Genomic DNA, 14,990 nt, shown 5'->3' on the forward strand with positions numbered 1-14,990 from the left:
GAATACACCGTTGGACAATATTGTCAGACAGTTTTTGCCGATATTAAGCTCCTCAAGTCGTGATAAACCATTGAACGAACCCAATTCAAGATTGGTCAGTTTATTTGAATACAAATTAAGATGACGAAGCTTTTTTAAATTTCTAAATATATTTTTCGATATAATCGTGAGATTGTTGTTGCTGAGATCAAGTTTTTCAAGTTGTAATAAATCATCAAAAATACCCAGCTCAAGACTGATCAATGTGTTTGAATGTAAATTTAGTTTCTGAAGATTTTTAAGACCATTGAATACATCTTCGGATAATGTTGTCAGTTTGTTGTTGCTAATATTGAGTGTATTAAGTTGTGATAAACCATTAAAACAACCTGACTCAAGATTGTTCAGTTTGTTAGAACGTAAATTAAGATGACGAAGCTCTTTTAAATTCCTAAATATATCTTTCGGTAAAGTTGTAAGATTGTTATCACTGATATCAAGATTATTTAGGCTCAATAAATCATCGAAAATACCTGGCTCAAGGTTAGTCAGTCGGTTTGAATTTAAACGTAGCGTACATAGATCTTGTAGACCATTAAATATATCTTTTGATAAAGTTATCAGTTTGTTTTTGCTGAGATCAAGTTCCTTAAGTTGTAATAACTCATAGAAAATACTCGACTCTAGATATTTTAGTTTATTGCGATTCATTCGTAACGTACGAAGATCATCAAGAGGATTGAAGATATCTTTTGGTAGTGTTGTCAGATTGTAACAGCTGATACCTAATTCCTTAACTTGAAGATCCTCGAGACCATGGAATAAATCTCTTGGAAGAATATTCAATTCTTTAATGTAGATTCCATATTTTTCAGCATTATTACTCAGCAACTTACATATTTTTGGATCATAATAAGGTGACTTTTTGTTACAAAAGTATTTATTATGACTTTCAATTGTTGACGTTAAAATATTTGTATCCATAACTAAAACATAATTAAATAATTGAATTGTAATAACCAAAGCCAGGAAGTTTGCCCGATTTTTGAGAGCGAGTTAATAACGATGGTAACCTAGGGAAAACATTTTAAAAAATAGAATTGAATTAGATTGTATTTTGTTTTTCTGAATACATGGTATTGTGTGACGGCTGATCATTGTGTGTGTGATGAGTTTTAAAAAAGATATAGATATGAATGTCTTAATGATGATCAACTTGTTCAGCTCTGTTAGTGAAAATATACTCTTCAACGTTTGCTGGGTACTTGTTGATGAAGATAATGCGCTGATCACACAGTATGACAATATTTGAAAACATGAAAAACAAAAAAAAAAATAAATCATCATTATTATTTTTGTAATCTGTGATAAAAAATACATATATTACGTTGGAAGTATGGCAACGTCCGAACTCAGGCCCAAGTGCTCCAGAGATGCGGAACGTGACTTAGCGTTCATTATGGTTTCCATGACCGTCCGTTGTCATTTTTACGAAGGTGGGATAGACGCGAAGCGTTCCACCTATAGTATAGTATTGTTTTTTTTACTATATGTTTTATGAATACCGCTCATAGCTTCTATAATAATTAAGCTAGATTATTCGTATTAGGCTCAAATTGAAGATCTCGACGAGCTCTAGAGCCTCTGATAAAATTAAAATTCTTCGGATAATTATTGAGTTTACAAATGACGGAGGAAAAATGTAACAAAATCTTCGCACCGAAATACTAAGAAAACTAAGAAAAAATCATGGATGCAAAAATTTCACAGATAACAGTAAATAATGAAATAAAGATAATTAAAAAAAGTTTATATTTTTTAAAATCGAATTCGTTTGTTTATTCAAGAAAAACTGAAACGACATTTTTTTGGAACAGACATAACTTTTTTAAAAATCAACTAAGAGGTTTTATGCTAGTTTTAATGGATTCTTCGTCAAAAAATCTACAACCAGAGCCATACTTGAAATTTTTTCAACAATTATTTTTTTTATAATTAGCGATTGTTTATAAAAAATATCCGAGTGAGTAGTTTATAAAATAAAAAGAACCACAAAGAAATCATTCAATGAGCTTAATTGGCTCAACAGCTTGTAGAAAATTTTCTAACAAATTTTTTGACTATAATATGAGATTTTTTAGTTGATTATTTAAACAATTAATGAAGATTTAAGCAATCATTATTTTTTTTTTTCATCATTTTTTTGCCATACGCATGCGCACTTGTGACTGTAGAGCATAATACTCACTCATTTTTACCATTAGTTTTTTTTTTTTAAGATGGCAGATGGTAGCACTCAACAATTCTAGGAATCAATTTAGTTTATTTATTTTGTATTTATCCTGTTTTTTGAAAGTTTGAGGTTAAAGTTTTATAAATAAATTTAATATAATGAATAATTGTAATATATAACAAATTATTATATTACAATTCATTATTAAATAATAAATAAAAATTATAATTTCGGAGTTAACGCGTCCTTCCGCCGGAGTTTTGAAAATTTTCAATTTTCAAAGAGAATGCAGCCGTTGCTAAATTTTATTTATTGACATCTACATTAGATATCTACATTATTTAATCGTATTTTATCTAGTATGTCAAATTTTTTTCGTAAAGAGCAAAATTGTTTACTTATCCACGAGATTTTTTTCTTACTGAATTCTGGTGCGTCCATTACGTTGTCTAAAATAAGTTTATGATATATCAGTATCAGTTTTCTTGATAATGACATTGAGGTTGACTCTATATTATATACACAGTTTTAATTTTGTGATTTAATTGACAAATATATACTATTGATGTAATTCAAAATTAATCCAAATTTAAAATTGAAAGTATTGAATAATTTTTCACTTACCACAGTAATGAGAGTAGTCAAAAAAATTTACGCAACGACGATATATCGTAAAAGTGATGAGTGAGTCCAGTCAAGACCTCGTTAATATCAGGCACTCTTTGGAGCTATATGAAAACAATTTTTTCGGATAATAACAGGTGATGGAACTTTCTTTTTAGAACCACGTGTGCGACATTAAGTTAGAATTTTCAGTGATGGCAGAGCTACTGCATATGCATCAACGAATAATTCGTGAGTGACTGGTGCGGCACTGATGCAGCGTTCAAGAAAACTAGCATAGTATCATAATATTTTCTAGCATTAGACACACACTTGCATAACGCATACGCAGTTTTAAGAATATAGTTTTTTCACCTGTTGAAATCCAATGAAATTATTTTTCTGCATTAGATATTGTCTCTACGACGTCACTAGTGTTGACTAATAACTATTACTAGGTAATCACTGCAAGACAACATTTTATTAGAAAGATTTTGTCAAACTTGTATACACTCATGGACATTGTGAAAATATATTTATCTCTATTGAAAAATCACTACAAATAAATAATCCTTTACAAATAACTTTTTTTTGATAAAAAATAATTAAATCTTGATGATAATAATTATTACTGACATTTCGTTTGAAAAAGAAACAATATGTGTAGAATATTATATTGTTCATATAAATAAATATTTAAACTAAAACTTGACTCTTTTGTTCAACAAAAAAAAAAAAAAAAAAAAAAATATTTTTTTATTATAATAAAATAATTAGCAAAAACACAACAACTTTCAATTATTTATTAAACTTTTTTATATTTTTTATGAATACCATATTGTGATATTTCTGTACAAGGAACAGTGATGTATTGATAAAACATGTCATTCATGCTATTTAACTCATCCTTAATTGTTAATAATTTTTTAGGATTTCCTAGGTCGACGAGCTTTTTCCACTCTTTGAATTTTAGCGACATACAATTCGATTCATATTTATATTTAATCAAATTTTTCATTGCCATTTTTTTACCTAATATATCTGTTTTTTGACAAAGAATTGAAATAACGAATACCGAAAATAATGCTAATCTAAAATGACACTCTTTTGATGTTGCTTTGAAATAATCAAGAAGATCAAAATTATCAATCGTATTACAATCAAGAATACCATTAGTAAATATCAATCCTTGATTTTTTATCGAGTCAATTTTGTCAATTTTTTTTTTCAATTCAACTAGAGGTTATTTTTGATTGTTAAAAAAATCAAGAACATGGATAAAAAACTTACTTGGTTTTTGATGGTTTTTCTTCTTTGAAAAATTAAAATAGAAAATTGCAACAAAGTTTTATTTATTGATTTTTAAACTATGTCACTGAAATCACATGTTAATTTTTCAATTGTCGGTCAACTTAATAAATAGATGATAAAAATAAAATGATAATCAATGACAATCACCGTTTTTAGGCGTTTCCTTCCACGGCGGACGATGGCCAGGAGTGCTATTCTTGGTCCTGTATTGCGGGAGTTATTGCGGGTCCCGCAATAACGATTCGCCGACAAGAAATGTTTGTCGCGATAGAAAAATATGAAGGCCCTTGTCCAAGTCTTTAAAAAACAACAACAAATCTTGCATTAAAGTTAGTTTATGTTATGAATTGTGTGTTGACAATTTTTTGTAGTTTGCAGAAAAATTTTTACTAATTTTATAGTTTATAATAAATTGTTATTAATTTATAGGTATTTTAAATAATTATAGAGTTGTTTAAAATTATTAAATATATATTTTTATTTATAAATAAACAAGAAACATTTGTTCAGTGTAATTATAGAAATTTTTTTAATTATACAACACCATTGACTGTTATGACACTTAAAAAAATAATAAATATATCATTAAAATGATCAATATAACAATGAATATATCAAAACAACAAAAAACATTTAAATTATATTATTCAATTATTAATCATTATGTTTAAATCTTTTGACATGTCAAGACGTGTCTTTTTATTTTCATCGAGTGCAATGTGTCACCGACTTTCAATTATTTTTTCTTTATTTATATTAATTTTTATATTGTCAAGAGTTGATTTAATAATCAAAAACAGTCTAATAAATATTTAAACGGTAACGCTATTGGCACTCAATACGGGGGAATTTACGGGGACATTTACGAGAAAATTAACGGTGAACATAGCCACCGTTGTATGTGTAGGACTGATTACATTGTGTGTGAAACCCGTAAATGTCCCCGTATTTCCCGTAAATTTCCCCGTATGAGTGCCAATAACGATTTCGATTTTTAAAACTCAAAGATAATAAATATTTTGATGATGTCCAAGTTATTGGTATGTTTGATTAAAGTAATTCTTCAAATCTATCGTATACTTAAATAAACACAATGGAATCAAATAAATAAATCATTTAGAATTGAAATTTAGACTTAATATAAATAATTTGAAATGTTTGTTTTTTTTGCAAATTAAAAATTGAGACCAACACAATTTTATCATGACTGTATATAATATCTGAATATATCATTGTTTCGTATTTAAATAATTATTTAATAAAATATTCCATTTTTCAATAATGAATCACTTCAGGTATATTTAATTTGTGTAATTAATTGAATAAACGAATTGAGCTTATAATTCTCAATATAAATATTTATATCGAATAAAATAATTAAATTTAAAAATCTTGATTCACACATAAAAATTATTAATTTTTTAAATACTTTAAATCATCCAACTCAAATGATAATTTTTTTCACCTAAAAGCTGAGCTAATAATATTTTTAATTGTTTTTTTTCTGGCTAAAATAAACAGCGATGTAGAAAATTATATGAAATGGAATGTTGCTTTCTTTTTTGTGATGGAAAATAATTACTCAATATCATGAACAGCATGTAGTTGAATGTACAAAGATGTGAGTAATATATACAATTGTGATATTTCTTTACAAGGAGTAGTGATGTATTGATGAAACATGTCATTCATCCTATTCAACTCATCCTTAATTGTTATTAATTTTTTAGGATCTCCCTGATGGATAAGCTTTTGCCATTCTTTGAGTTTCGGCATCATACCCTTCAATTCTTTTTTGATTCTTTTCGGCAGTTTGATACTCTTGAAAGAAAAAGAAGAAAATTTTTTTTAAATATCAAAAGCTTTAAGAATTTAAAGTTTTAAACAAGCGGTGAAATAAGTACCTGATAGGATGGAAGAGAATGAATAGTTGACCAATTTTCAACACATGCTGTACACTCACATGATAGAGGATCATTACTGACATTTCCAAAACCAATATATCGTTCAGTTTTAGATACTGTATGATATGAACCAAAAATACTCTCGAGAATCTGAAAATAAATCCATAATTATTATCAAAATATAAAAAAAAAAGAAAATACAAGTATGATTATTTAAAAACATCAATAAGTACCGGTTCTCCTTGCTTGATTGGTTTTACAGCAAAATACCCAACATTTGAACCCACATGAATCCAATCGACATTAGGATCACAGCTTGGTTTTAATATCTTCAAAAATGGTATCATGGTATTTGATAACACAACACTACTATCACGTTCTTTTTTCGTCATCTGATAAATTTTATTTAAATAAAATATAATTATTATTATGAACACGAAAATAATTAACAATTATTAATGAATAAATTATATACATACCAATTGGCTATTGCGATTAACAATCATCATATAACGCAATAATAATTCTCCCATAATAAATAGTTTTTCATTTTTATAATGATTTAAATCTTTCATTGTCATTTTTTTACCTAATATATCTGTTTTTCGACCAAAGATTGCAACAATCAATACCACAAATGATGCAAATTCAAAAGTACACTCAGTCGATGTTGCTTTAAAATAATGAAGATTAAGAAAATTATCGATAGTATTAAAATTAAGAACTCCATTGGTAAATATTAATTCTTTATTTTTCATTGAGTCATTATTGTCAATTTTGTTTTTTAACTCAATTAGCCCACCAACTGAGTTCAGTGTTTTTGAAAAGAGTTTAACTGTTGATAAATAGCCTCGTGTAATATTGTCAAATTTTAAAAGTTGTCCTAGTACTAAACATTCAGTATTATGATAACTATTCCATGCTTTTTTTTTACATATTTCAGAACAATAAATGACGTTTGAACAACTATCACATGGTAGACCAGCCCAAGTTGAACGACAACAATGCCAACAATTTGTAAAACGTAGTTCATTAGTGATAGTTGCTGCAAATGGCTCAGAAATGTAAATAAATTCACCAGATTTGATGTCTCTTGTTGCAACAATATGTTGATTATTTTCACTATTTCTTATCAATTCAATTGCATCAGATGCATCAACTATTATTACATTATCATTTTTTATTTCTGGTATAAATTTAATAATTTCACGTGGTCTTTTAAGTTCATTGATCATCTTTGGATACTCTTTGGTAATGTCGTATGTTGGATTATATTTTTTCAAGTCAGGAAGCCACTGAATTGCACTGGCTATTGAAATACCTGATTCAAGTCCTGAGTTTGGTTTCAAGGCCTTCAAACACAATAATTGACGTAAAAATAATTTTGTTTTTAATTTATCCGGATAGCCTGCTTTTAATGAACGTTCAATGTCAAGAAGACAATCTTCATAGAGTCTTGCTTTGAATAATACAGCTGAACGATTTGCATAAGCCAATGACAATTCTTTGGATCCAACTGGTGCAAAAGCAATACTCTTTGTGTATGCTTCAATTGATTTGCGTAAATAATCTTTGTTTTTTGCAGTAGTGTATTCTTTGTTACCAGTTTTCCTCCAGATCATTGATTGACTAACCGTTTTGTTAAGTTTATCACGATTTATTTTAATATATGGAATTGCGAAATCCCATGCTACTTTAAATTTATCTTTGAATGTTGTTTTTTGTGAATATTGTCGTTTAGCAGCATTTTTTGAATCAACAGGAGGTTTAATAAAATCCATAACTGCAACAAACAAATTATACAATTTTCATTTTTCAATTATATTATAAAATTTATAAATAAATAATCATCATAATTAATCAAAATAAAATATTGTTATTCCTGATTGTAAAAACAAATTACAATTTTGGTATACTACTACTTATCTTGAATAAATAATAGAGTTATGTTCAATTGTTAACATGTCAATAATACTCAAACAATGCTTATAATTGATTTAAGAAAAAAAATAAATAAATAACAAATAAAAAACTTACTTGATCTTTGATTGTTTTTACTTGAAGAGAAAATTTTTTATTCTAACCGATTTTAAAATTATGATAAAATTTGATTATTATTGTTCATTATTTTTTGTTTGTGTTAAATATATAATAATAATAATGATTAACTTGTTAGTGAAAACGAAATGACAATCAGCTAGACATGAAATCTCTGTCTGTTTTTATTGATTTTAATGGTGGTTCCAAAATGTTTTTGACAGTTCTTATTATAAATCATCCTTTCGACTGCTCTCGAGCGATGCTAGCGGCTTCGAGTGAATCTCTCTCTCCCTCTTTCTCTCTTATATTCTCTCACTCTGTTTTCAAAGTGACTAAATTTAAAATCCAATGGTAAAAAAATTTAAAATTCACCCTAGCATTACAAATTTAATATTGTGATTACATTTTGTGATTATTTAAAAGTAAATCTCTCCCTCTCTTTTTATAGTTATCAAATTTAATAATCCAATGGGTCGAAAATTTACAAATTTTATATATTTTTTTTCAATTATTATAAAAAATTCAATTCCATTTTTTTCAATCGTTGCAATAATTTATAACTACTATCAAGAAAAATTACAGTTACTTAGATGAAAGTAATTAAATATTGAAGCATACAACATGAGGGTGACATATTTTATTTGAAATAAAAAAATATCTCAATAATAGTAATTAATTTCATTTGACAATTGGACTAATTAAAAATACTTTCTTATTTTTAATAAATAAAAAATATACTCAAGTGCTCCAAGTTCCACCCTAAGTGTTCCGTAGGATTTTTTTTTTTAAAATTTTTTCTAACGTTCGATTTTTCTTTCAATTTAAATTTTAAAATAAATCACTCTATAAAATAATTGAATGCTCAGTTATAATATTTAATTTAATTTAATTTTTTTTGTTTAGATTAATTATTATGATAGTGCCTTGAAGTTAATCCAAATGATGAATCGAGTTATAAATGATTTGAAGAGTCAACTGACAAACCTGAAAAGGATTTTGGAAAAAGATGTAAAACTATAATCAACAAGAATCAACAAATAAAAAATTTATTCAATCAATTTCAGACGTATTTCAAAAATACTCAGAATCATAGAGCCATTAATAAAACACGTTGTGACTTAATTTATACAACAATTCAACAAGGTGCAAAAAATAGTATAAATAACTGTTTTATTAATCTATCAAAAACTTTGATATTAAATATCAGCCACATTCATTCAGCAATAAATGTAAGCCATGAGTTTTAGTCATGTATTTACTCAAAGTTTAAAAAACATTTTTTGCATATTAATATTTTTGTTTTATTATTTTATTTAGCGAGGAAACGAAGAGGAAAAGCAATCTTAAAAAGTGTAGCGTAAACAATGTTGAATTATCAATTGAATATTGCAATTCTGAAATGACATCTGCTACTGAATCAATTAAGGCACTTGAAAATAGCGCGAAATTTTTTGAAGAGCATACAACCAAGTCTTTAATAACAAGAGACTCATGTTATAATGAAGCTACTAAATCATTTATTCGATTAGTTAGAAATTCTTATAAATTATTTGTAACTTGTCGTTTGCATTAACCGAAATGCTTATTATTAAAATAATACAAAATTTTAAAAATAATCAATTTAAAAATATGTTAAAGATTGAAAAAAGTTTGAAAAAAAAAAAAACTAAATATACTTATGAAAATATATCTCTCAAATTAAAAAATCACGACAACTATAATTTTTTTTTCTCGGTGAAATAAACATCGATGTAAAAAAACATATAAAGTAGAATGTTGCTTTCTTTTTTGTGATGGAAAATAATTACTCGTCAATATCATGAACAGTATGTAGTTGAATGTACAACAATTTGAGGAATAAATGCAATTCTGATATTTCTCTACAAGGATTAGTGATGTATTGATGAAACATGTCGTTCATAGTATTTAAGTCGTCCTTAAATGTTAATAATTTTTTAGGATCTCCCTGCAGGATAAGCTTCTGCCATTCTTTGAGTTCCAGCATCATACAATTCAATTCTTCTTTGATTCTGGTCGGCAGTGTCATACTCTTGAAAAAAAAAAATTATAAAAATTGTTTTAAATATCAATAGCTTTAAGAATTTGAAGTTTTAAACAAGCAATAAAATAAGTACCTGGTAGGATGGAAGAGAATGAATAGTTGACCAGTTTTCAACACATGCTGTGCATTCACATGATAGAGGATCATTACTGACATTTCCGAAACCAATGGATCGTTCAGTTTTAGATACTGTATGATATGAACCAAAAATACTCTCGAGAATCTAAAAATAAATCCAAAATTATTATCAAAATATAAAAAAAAAAAAAATACAAGTATAATTATTTGAAGGCATCAGTAAGTACCGGTTCTCCTTGCTTGATTGGTTTCAGAGCAAAATACCCAACATTTGAACCCACATGAGTCCAATCGACATTAGGATCACAGCTTGGTTTTATTATCTTCCAATATGGTAACATGACACTCGACCACTCATTATCACCATCAACTACGAACTGATAAATTTTGTTCAAAGTACAATAATTATAATAAACAATTATTATTCAATTATTCATATACATACCGATTGACCACTACGACGAACAGTTAGTAAAAAACGCAATAATAATTCTCCTAAAATTAATAGTTTTTCATTTTTATAATTAATCAAATCTTTCATTGTCATTTTTTTACCAAATATATCTGTTTTGTGACCAAAAATTGCAACAATCAATACCACAAATAATGCAAATCCAAAAGTGCACTCAGTTGATGTTGCTTTAAAATAATCAAGATTAAGAAAATTATCGATAGTATTAAAATCAAGAATTCCATTGGTAAATATTAATTCTCTATTTTTCATAGAGTCAATATTTTCAATTTTGTTTTTTAATTCAATTAGTCCACCAACTGAGTTCAGTGTTTTTGAAAAAAGTTTAATTGCTAATAAATAACCTCTAGTAGTTTTCTCAAATTTTAAAAATTGTCCCAATACTAAACATTCAATATTATGATAACTGTTCCATGCTTTTTTTTTACATGTGTCACTACAATATATGATAGTAGGACAATTATCACATGGTATACCAGCCCAAGTTTGGCGACAACAATGCCAACAATTTATAAAACGGAAGTCATCACTAACAGTAGCTGCAAATGGTTCAGAAATGTAAATAAATTCACCAGTCTTGATGTCTCTTGTTGCAACAACATGTTGATTATTATCATTTGTTTCTTTCAATTCAATTGCATCAGATGCACCAACTATTATTGCATTATCATTTTTTATTTCTGGTATAAATTCAATAATCTCACGTGGTTCTTTAAGTTCATTCATCATTTTCGGATACTCTTCGGTTAGGTCGTATGTTGGATTATATTTTTTTAAATTAGGTAGCCACTGCTTTGCACTGGCCATTGAAATATCTGCTTCAAGTTTTGAGTTTGGTTTCAAGGCCTTGAAACACAATGATTGACGTAAATATAATTTTGTTTTTAATTTATCTGGATAGCCTGATTTTAATGCACGTTCAATGTCAAGAAGACAATCTTCATAGTGTCTTGCTCTGAACAATACAGCTGAACGATTTGCATAAGCCAATGACAATTCTTTGGATCCAAGTGGTGCAAAAGCAATACTCTCGGAGTATGCTTTAATTGATTTGCTTAAATAATCTTTGTTTTTTGCAGTAGTGTATTCTTTATTACCAATTTCCCTCCAGATCATTGATTGACCAACTGTTTTATCAATTTTATCATGATTTATTGTAATATACGGAGTTATAAAATTCCATGCCACTTCAAATTTATCTCTGAATGTTGTTTTTTGTGAATAATGGCATTTAGCAGCATTCGTTAAATCAACAGGAGGGTTGATAAAATCCATGACTGCAACCAACATTTTTTTTTCTTATTTTCCAATTATAAAAAAATAATCATCATAATCAATCAAAACAAAATAAGGTTATTTCTGACTGTCAAAACTATATAAGTATAATTCAGGTATACTTTTCATTGTGAGTAAATAATAATATATTGTACAGAATAGAGTTATGTTAGATTGTGAACATGTCGATAATATTTAAACAATATCAATAATTGATTAAAGAAAAAAAAAAAAAATTAAAAAAAATACATAAGTTATGTAACATAACAAATAAAAAACTTACTTGATCTTTGATTTTTACTTGAAAAAATAAAATTATTGTTATATTCAAACCATATATATAATCACAACAAACTATTATTATTATTGTTAATCATTTTTATAGATGTTCAATAAAAATGTTAATTTGGATTTGTTGTTATTATACATATATATATAAATCATGTGTATCAATGTGTATCATCCTCTCAAGCGATGCTAGCGCCCTTGGTTTAATCTCTCTCTCTTAATTTATTTCACTTTATTTTTGAAGTAATCACATCAAAAAGATCAACGATTGGAAAATTAAAAATTCATCCTAAAATTACAAATTTGATATTTTTAATTTTCAAGAAAATTCAGTCGTATTTTCATTCAATTGTTAAATTAATTTTTTATTTCGTTAATGATGAATAAATTTATAAAATCGTTATTTGAAATTTTTATTATTCAAAGTACAAAATACAAAAAAATATTATCAATGACAAGCATTAGGATTACATTTATTATCAATTTGTGGTTTGAACAAGAAATTATAATTTAAATTTTTCTATTTATAAATAAATTCCAGACCTTGAAATTAATTTTTTTACCGTGTATTTTTAGATTAATTGAAAACTACAATGTATTTTTAATTTGTGCTTCCATAATTATAATTTATTAATTCTTTTTATTTAAAATATTTTGAACTATACTCAAATTTCATTTTTATTAATAATTAATTTTTCATTGGTTTAATAATAAATAAATTCATTAAGTTATTTGAAATATTCATCATTCAAAGTAGAAAATGAATAAAGATATTATTTATGGGTCATGACAATTATAATGACTGAATTATTATATGAATACATTATCAACTTGTGGTTTAAACAAACAATTATAATCTATATTTTTTATTTATAAATTTTATTGTATTTTTAGATAAATCGAAATGTACTTTAAATTTCTGCCTTAAAATTTAATTATGAAAAAATGAATTCAAAATAATTTTTTCATATTCTATAATTTATTTGATAAACTATAAATAAATTATCGAACTAAATTTTATAATATTCAAAAACCAATGCTAAATTTAATATATGATTATAAAAAGGAAAAAAAAATATCTGGTTTTATTTATACAATTTTGAATAATGGAGAAAGAGATAAAAAAAAAAGGAAAAAAAAAACAACTTTTAATTATTTGTTTTCTATGAACACCAATTAAATTTTATAAATTAAAAATAAATAAAAAAAACAAAAATATGCTTTAAATTTAAACAAAAAATTTTTAAATTATTCTAAAAACCTCATGAATTAATTAAATTTAAAATCCTTTAATTCAACTATAAAAGTCTGTTATTTTTAAATAATTTAAATCATCCAACTCAAAAGTCAAACGATAAAAGTTTTTTTATTTTTACCTTTAAACTAACTAATTATATCTCAATTGTTTATTTTTCATCAATAATTACCAGGTCTCCTTGCTTGATTGGTTTCACAGCAAAATATCTAACATTTGAACCCACATGAGTCCAATCGATATTAGGATCACAGCTTGGTTTTAATAACTTCGAAAATGGTAATATGATCGTTGACAATTTATTGATAACAATAAACAATTAATAATAAATTGATTTTATACATACCGAGTTACAACTGCGATTAACAATCATCACATAATGCAATAATAATTCTCCCATAACTAATAGTTTTTTTTTTTTAAATCTAATTAAATCACTTATTGTCATTTTTTCACCTAATATATCTGTTTCTTGACCAAGTATTGCAACAATCAATACCACAAATAATACAAATTCAAAAGTACACTTAGTTGGTGTGGCTTTGAAATAATCAAGATTGAGAAAATTTTCAAAAGTATTAACATTAAGAATTCCATTGGTAAATAATAATTCTTTATTTTTCATCAAGCCAATATTGTCAATTTTTTTTTTTTAATTCAATTAGCCCACCAGCTGAGTTCAGTGTTTTTAAAAATAGTTTGACTGCCAAATATTTTTGTGTATCCATTGCTTCAGGTTCAACAAGGTGTCCTAATATCAAATATTCAAGATTATGATAACAATCCCATGCCTTTTTTTTACATATGTCAGAACAAATTTACAAATTCAGTGTGGAAAGAAACAAACAAAAAACGATTTTTAATTATTTATTTTTTATGAATACCAATTAAAAAATCATAAATTATAAACTAAAAAAAAACAATAATCCCTTAACTTCATAAATTAATTAAATTTACAAATCATTAAGTTCTTTTTTTTTACCTAAATACTTAACGAATAATATTTTTAATAAGAAAAAAATACATCAATGAAAAAATATGAAATAAAAATGGAATTTTGCTTTCTTTTTTATGATAAAAAATAAATTACTCGTCAATATCATGAACAGAATGTAGTCGACTGTACAACTTTTCGAGGAATAAATACAAAAATGATATTTCTTCACAAGGAACAGTGATGTATTGATGTAACATGTCATTCATTCTATTCAAATTATCTTTAACTGTTGTGAATTTTTTAGGATCTTTCTGGTCGATGAGCTTTTTACACTCTCCGAATTTAAGCGTCATACAGTTTAACTCTCTCTTGATCTTAGCCGGCAATATCATACTCTTGGAAAAAAACATAAAAATAGTTATAAATAGCAATAAGATTTCAAGTATTTAGAAATTAATAAAATACCTTGTAAGATGGAAGATCTTCTATAGTCGGCCAATTTTCAACACATGCTATACAATCACATGATACCGGAACACCAAAAAGTTTTTCT

At 26.1% G+C, this 14,990-nt stretch overlaps 2 protein-coding genes across 2 annotated transcripts; both read right to left on the reverse strand.

Annotated features, from left to right (window-relative positions):
- Positions 1-5,704: 5,704 nt before the first annotated feature.
- Positions 5,705-6,587, reverse strand: LOC122850577. The gene is made up of 4 exons (XM_044149710.1): positions 6,510-6,587; positions 6,264-6,422; positions 6,031-6,180; positions 5,705-5,947 (listed from the first exon to the last, which is right to left on the reverse strand). The coding sequence occupies exons 1-4, from the start codon at positions 6,561-6,563 to the stop codon at positions 5,705-5,707; spliced, it is 606 nt and encodes a 201-aa protein (XP_044005645.1). The 5' UTR covers positions 6,564-6,587.
- Positions 6,588-9,785: 3,198 nt separating this feature from the next.
- Positions 9,786-11,957, reverse strand: LOC122850578 (SET and MYND domain-containing protein 4-like). Its single transcript, XM_044149711.1, has 4 exons — positions 10,656-11,957; positions 10,438-10,587; positions 10,206-10,355; positions 9,786-10,120 (listed from the first exon to the last, which is right to left on the reverse strand). Exons 1-4 carry the CDS (start codon positions 11,955-11,957, stop codon positions 9,875-9,877), a joined length of 1,848 nt encoding a protein of 615 aa, XP_044005646.1. The 3' UTR covers positions 9,786-9,874.
- Between the last annotated feature and the right edge of the window lie 3,033 nt (positions 11,958-14,990).

Source organism: Aphidius gifuensis, linkage group LG2 (genome assembly GCF_014905175.1).
Source record: "Aphidius gifuensis isolate YNYX2018 linkage group LG2, ASM1490517v1, whole genome shotgun sequence".
NCBI classification, from domain to species: domain Eukaryota; kingdom Metazoa; phylum Arthropoda; class Insecta; order Hymenoptera; family Braconidae; genus Aphidius; species Aphidius gifuensis.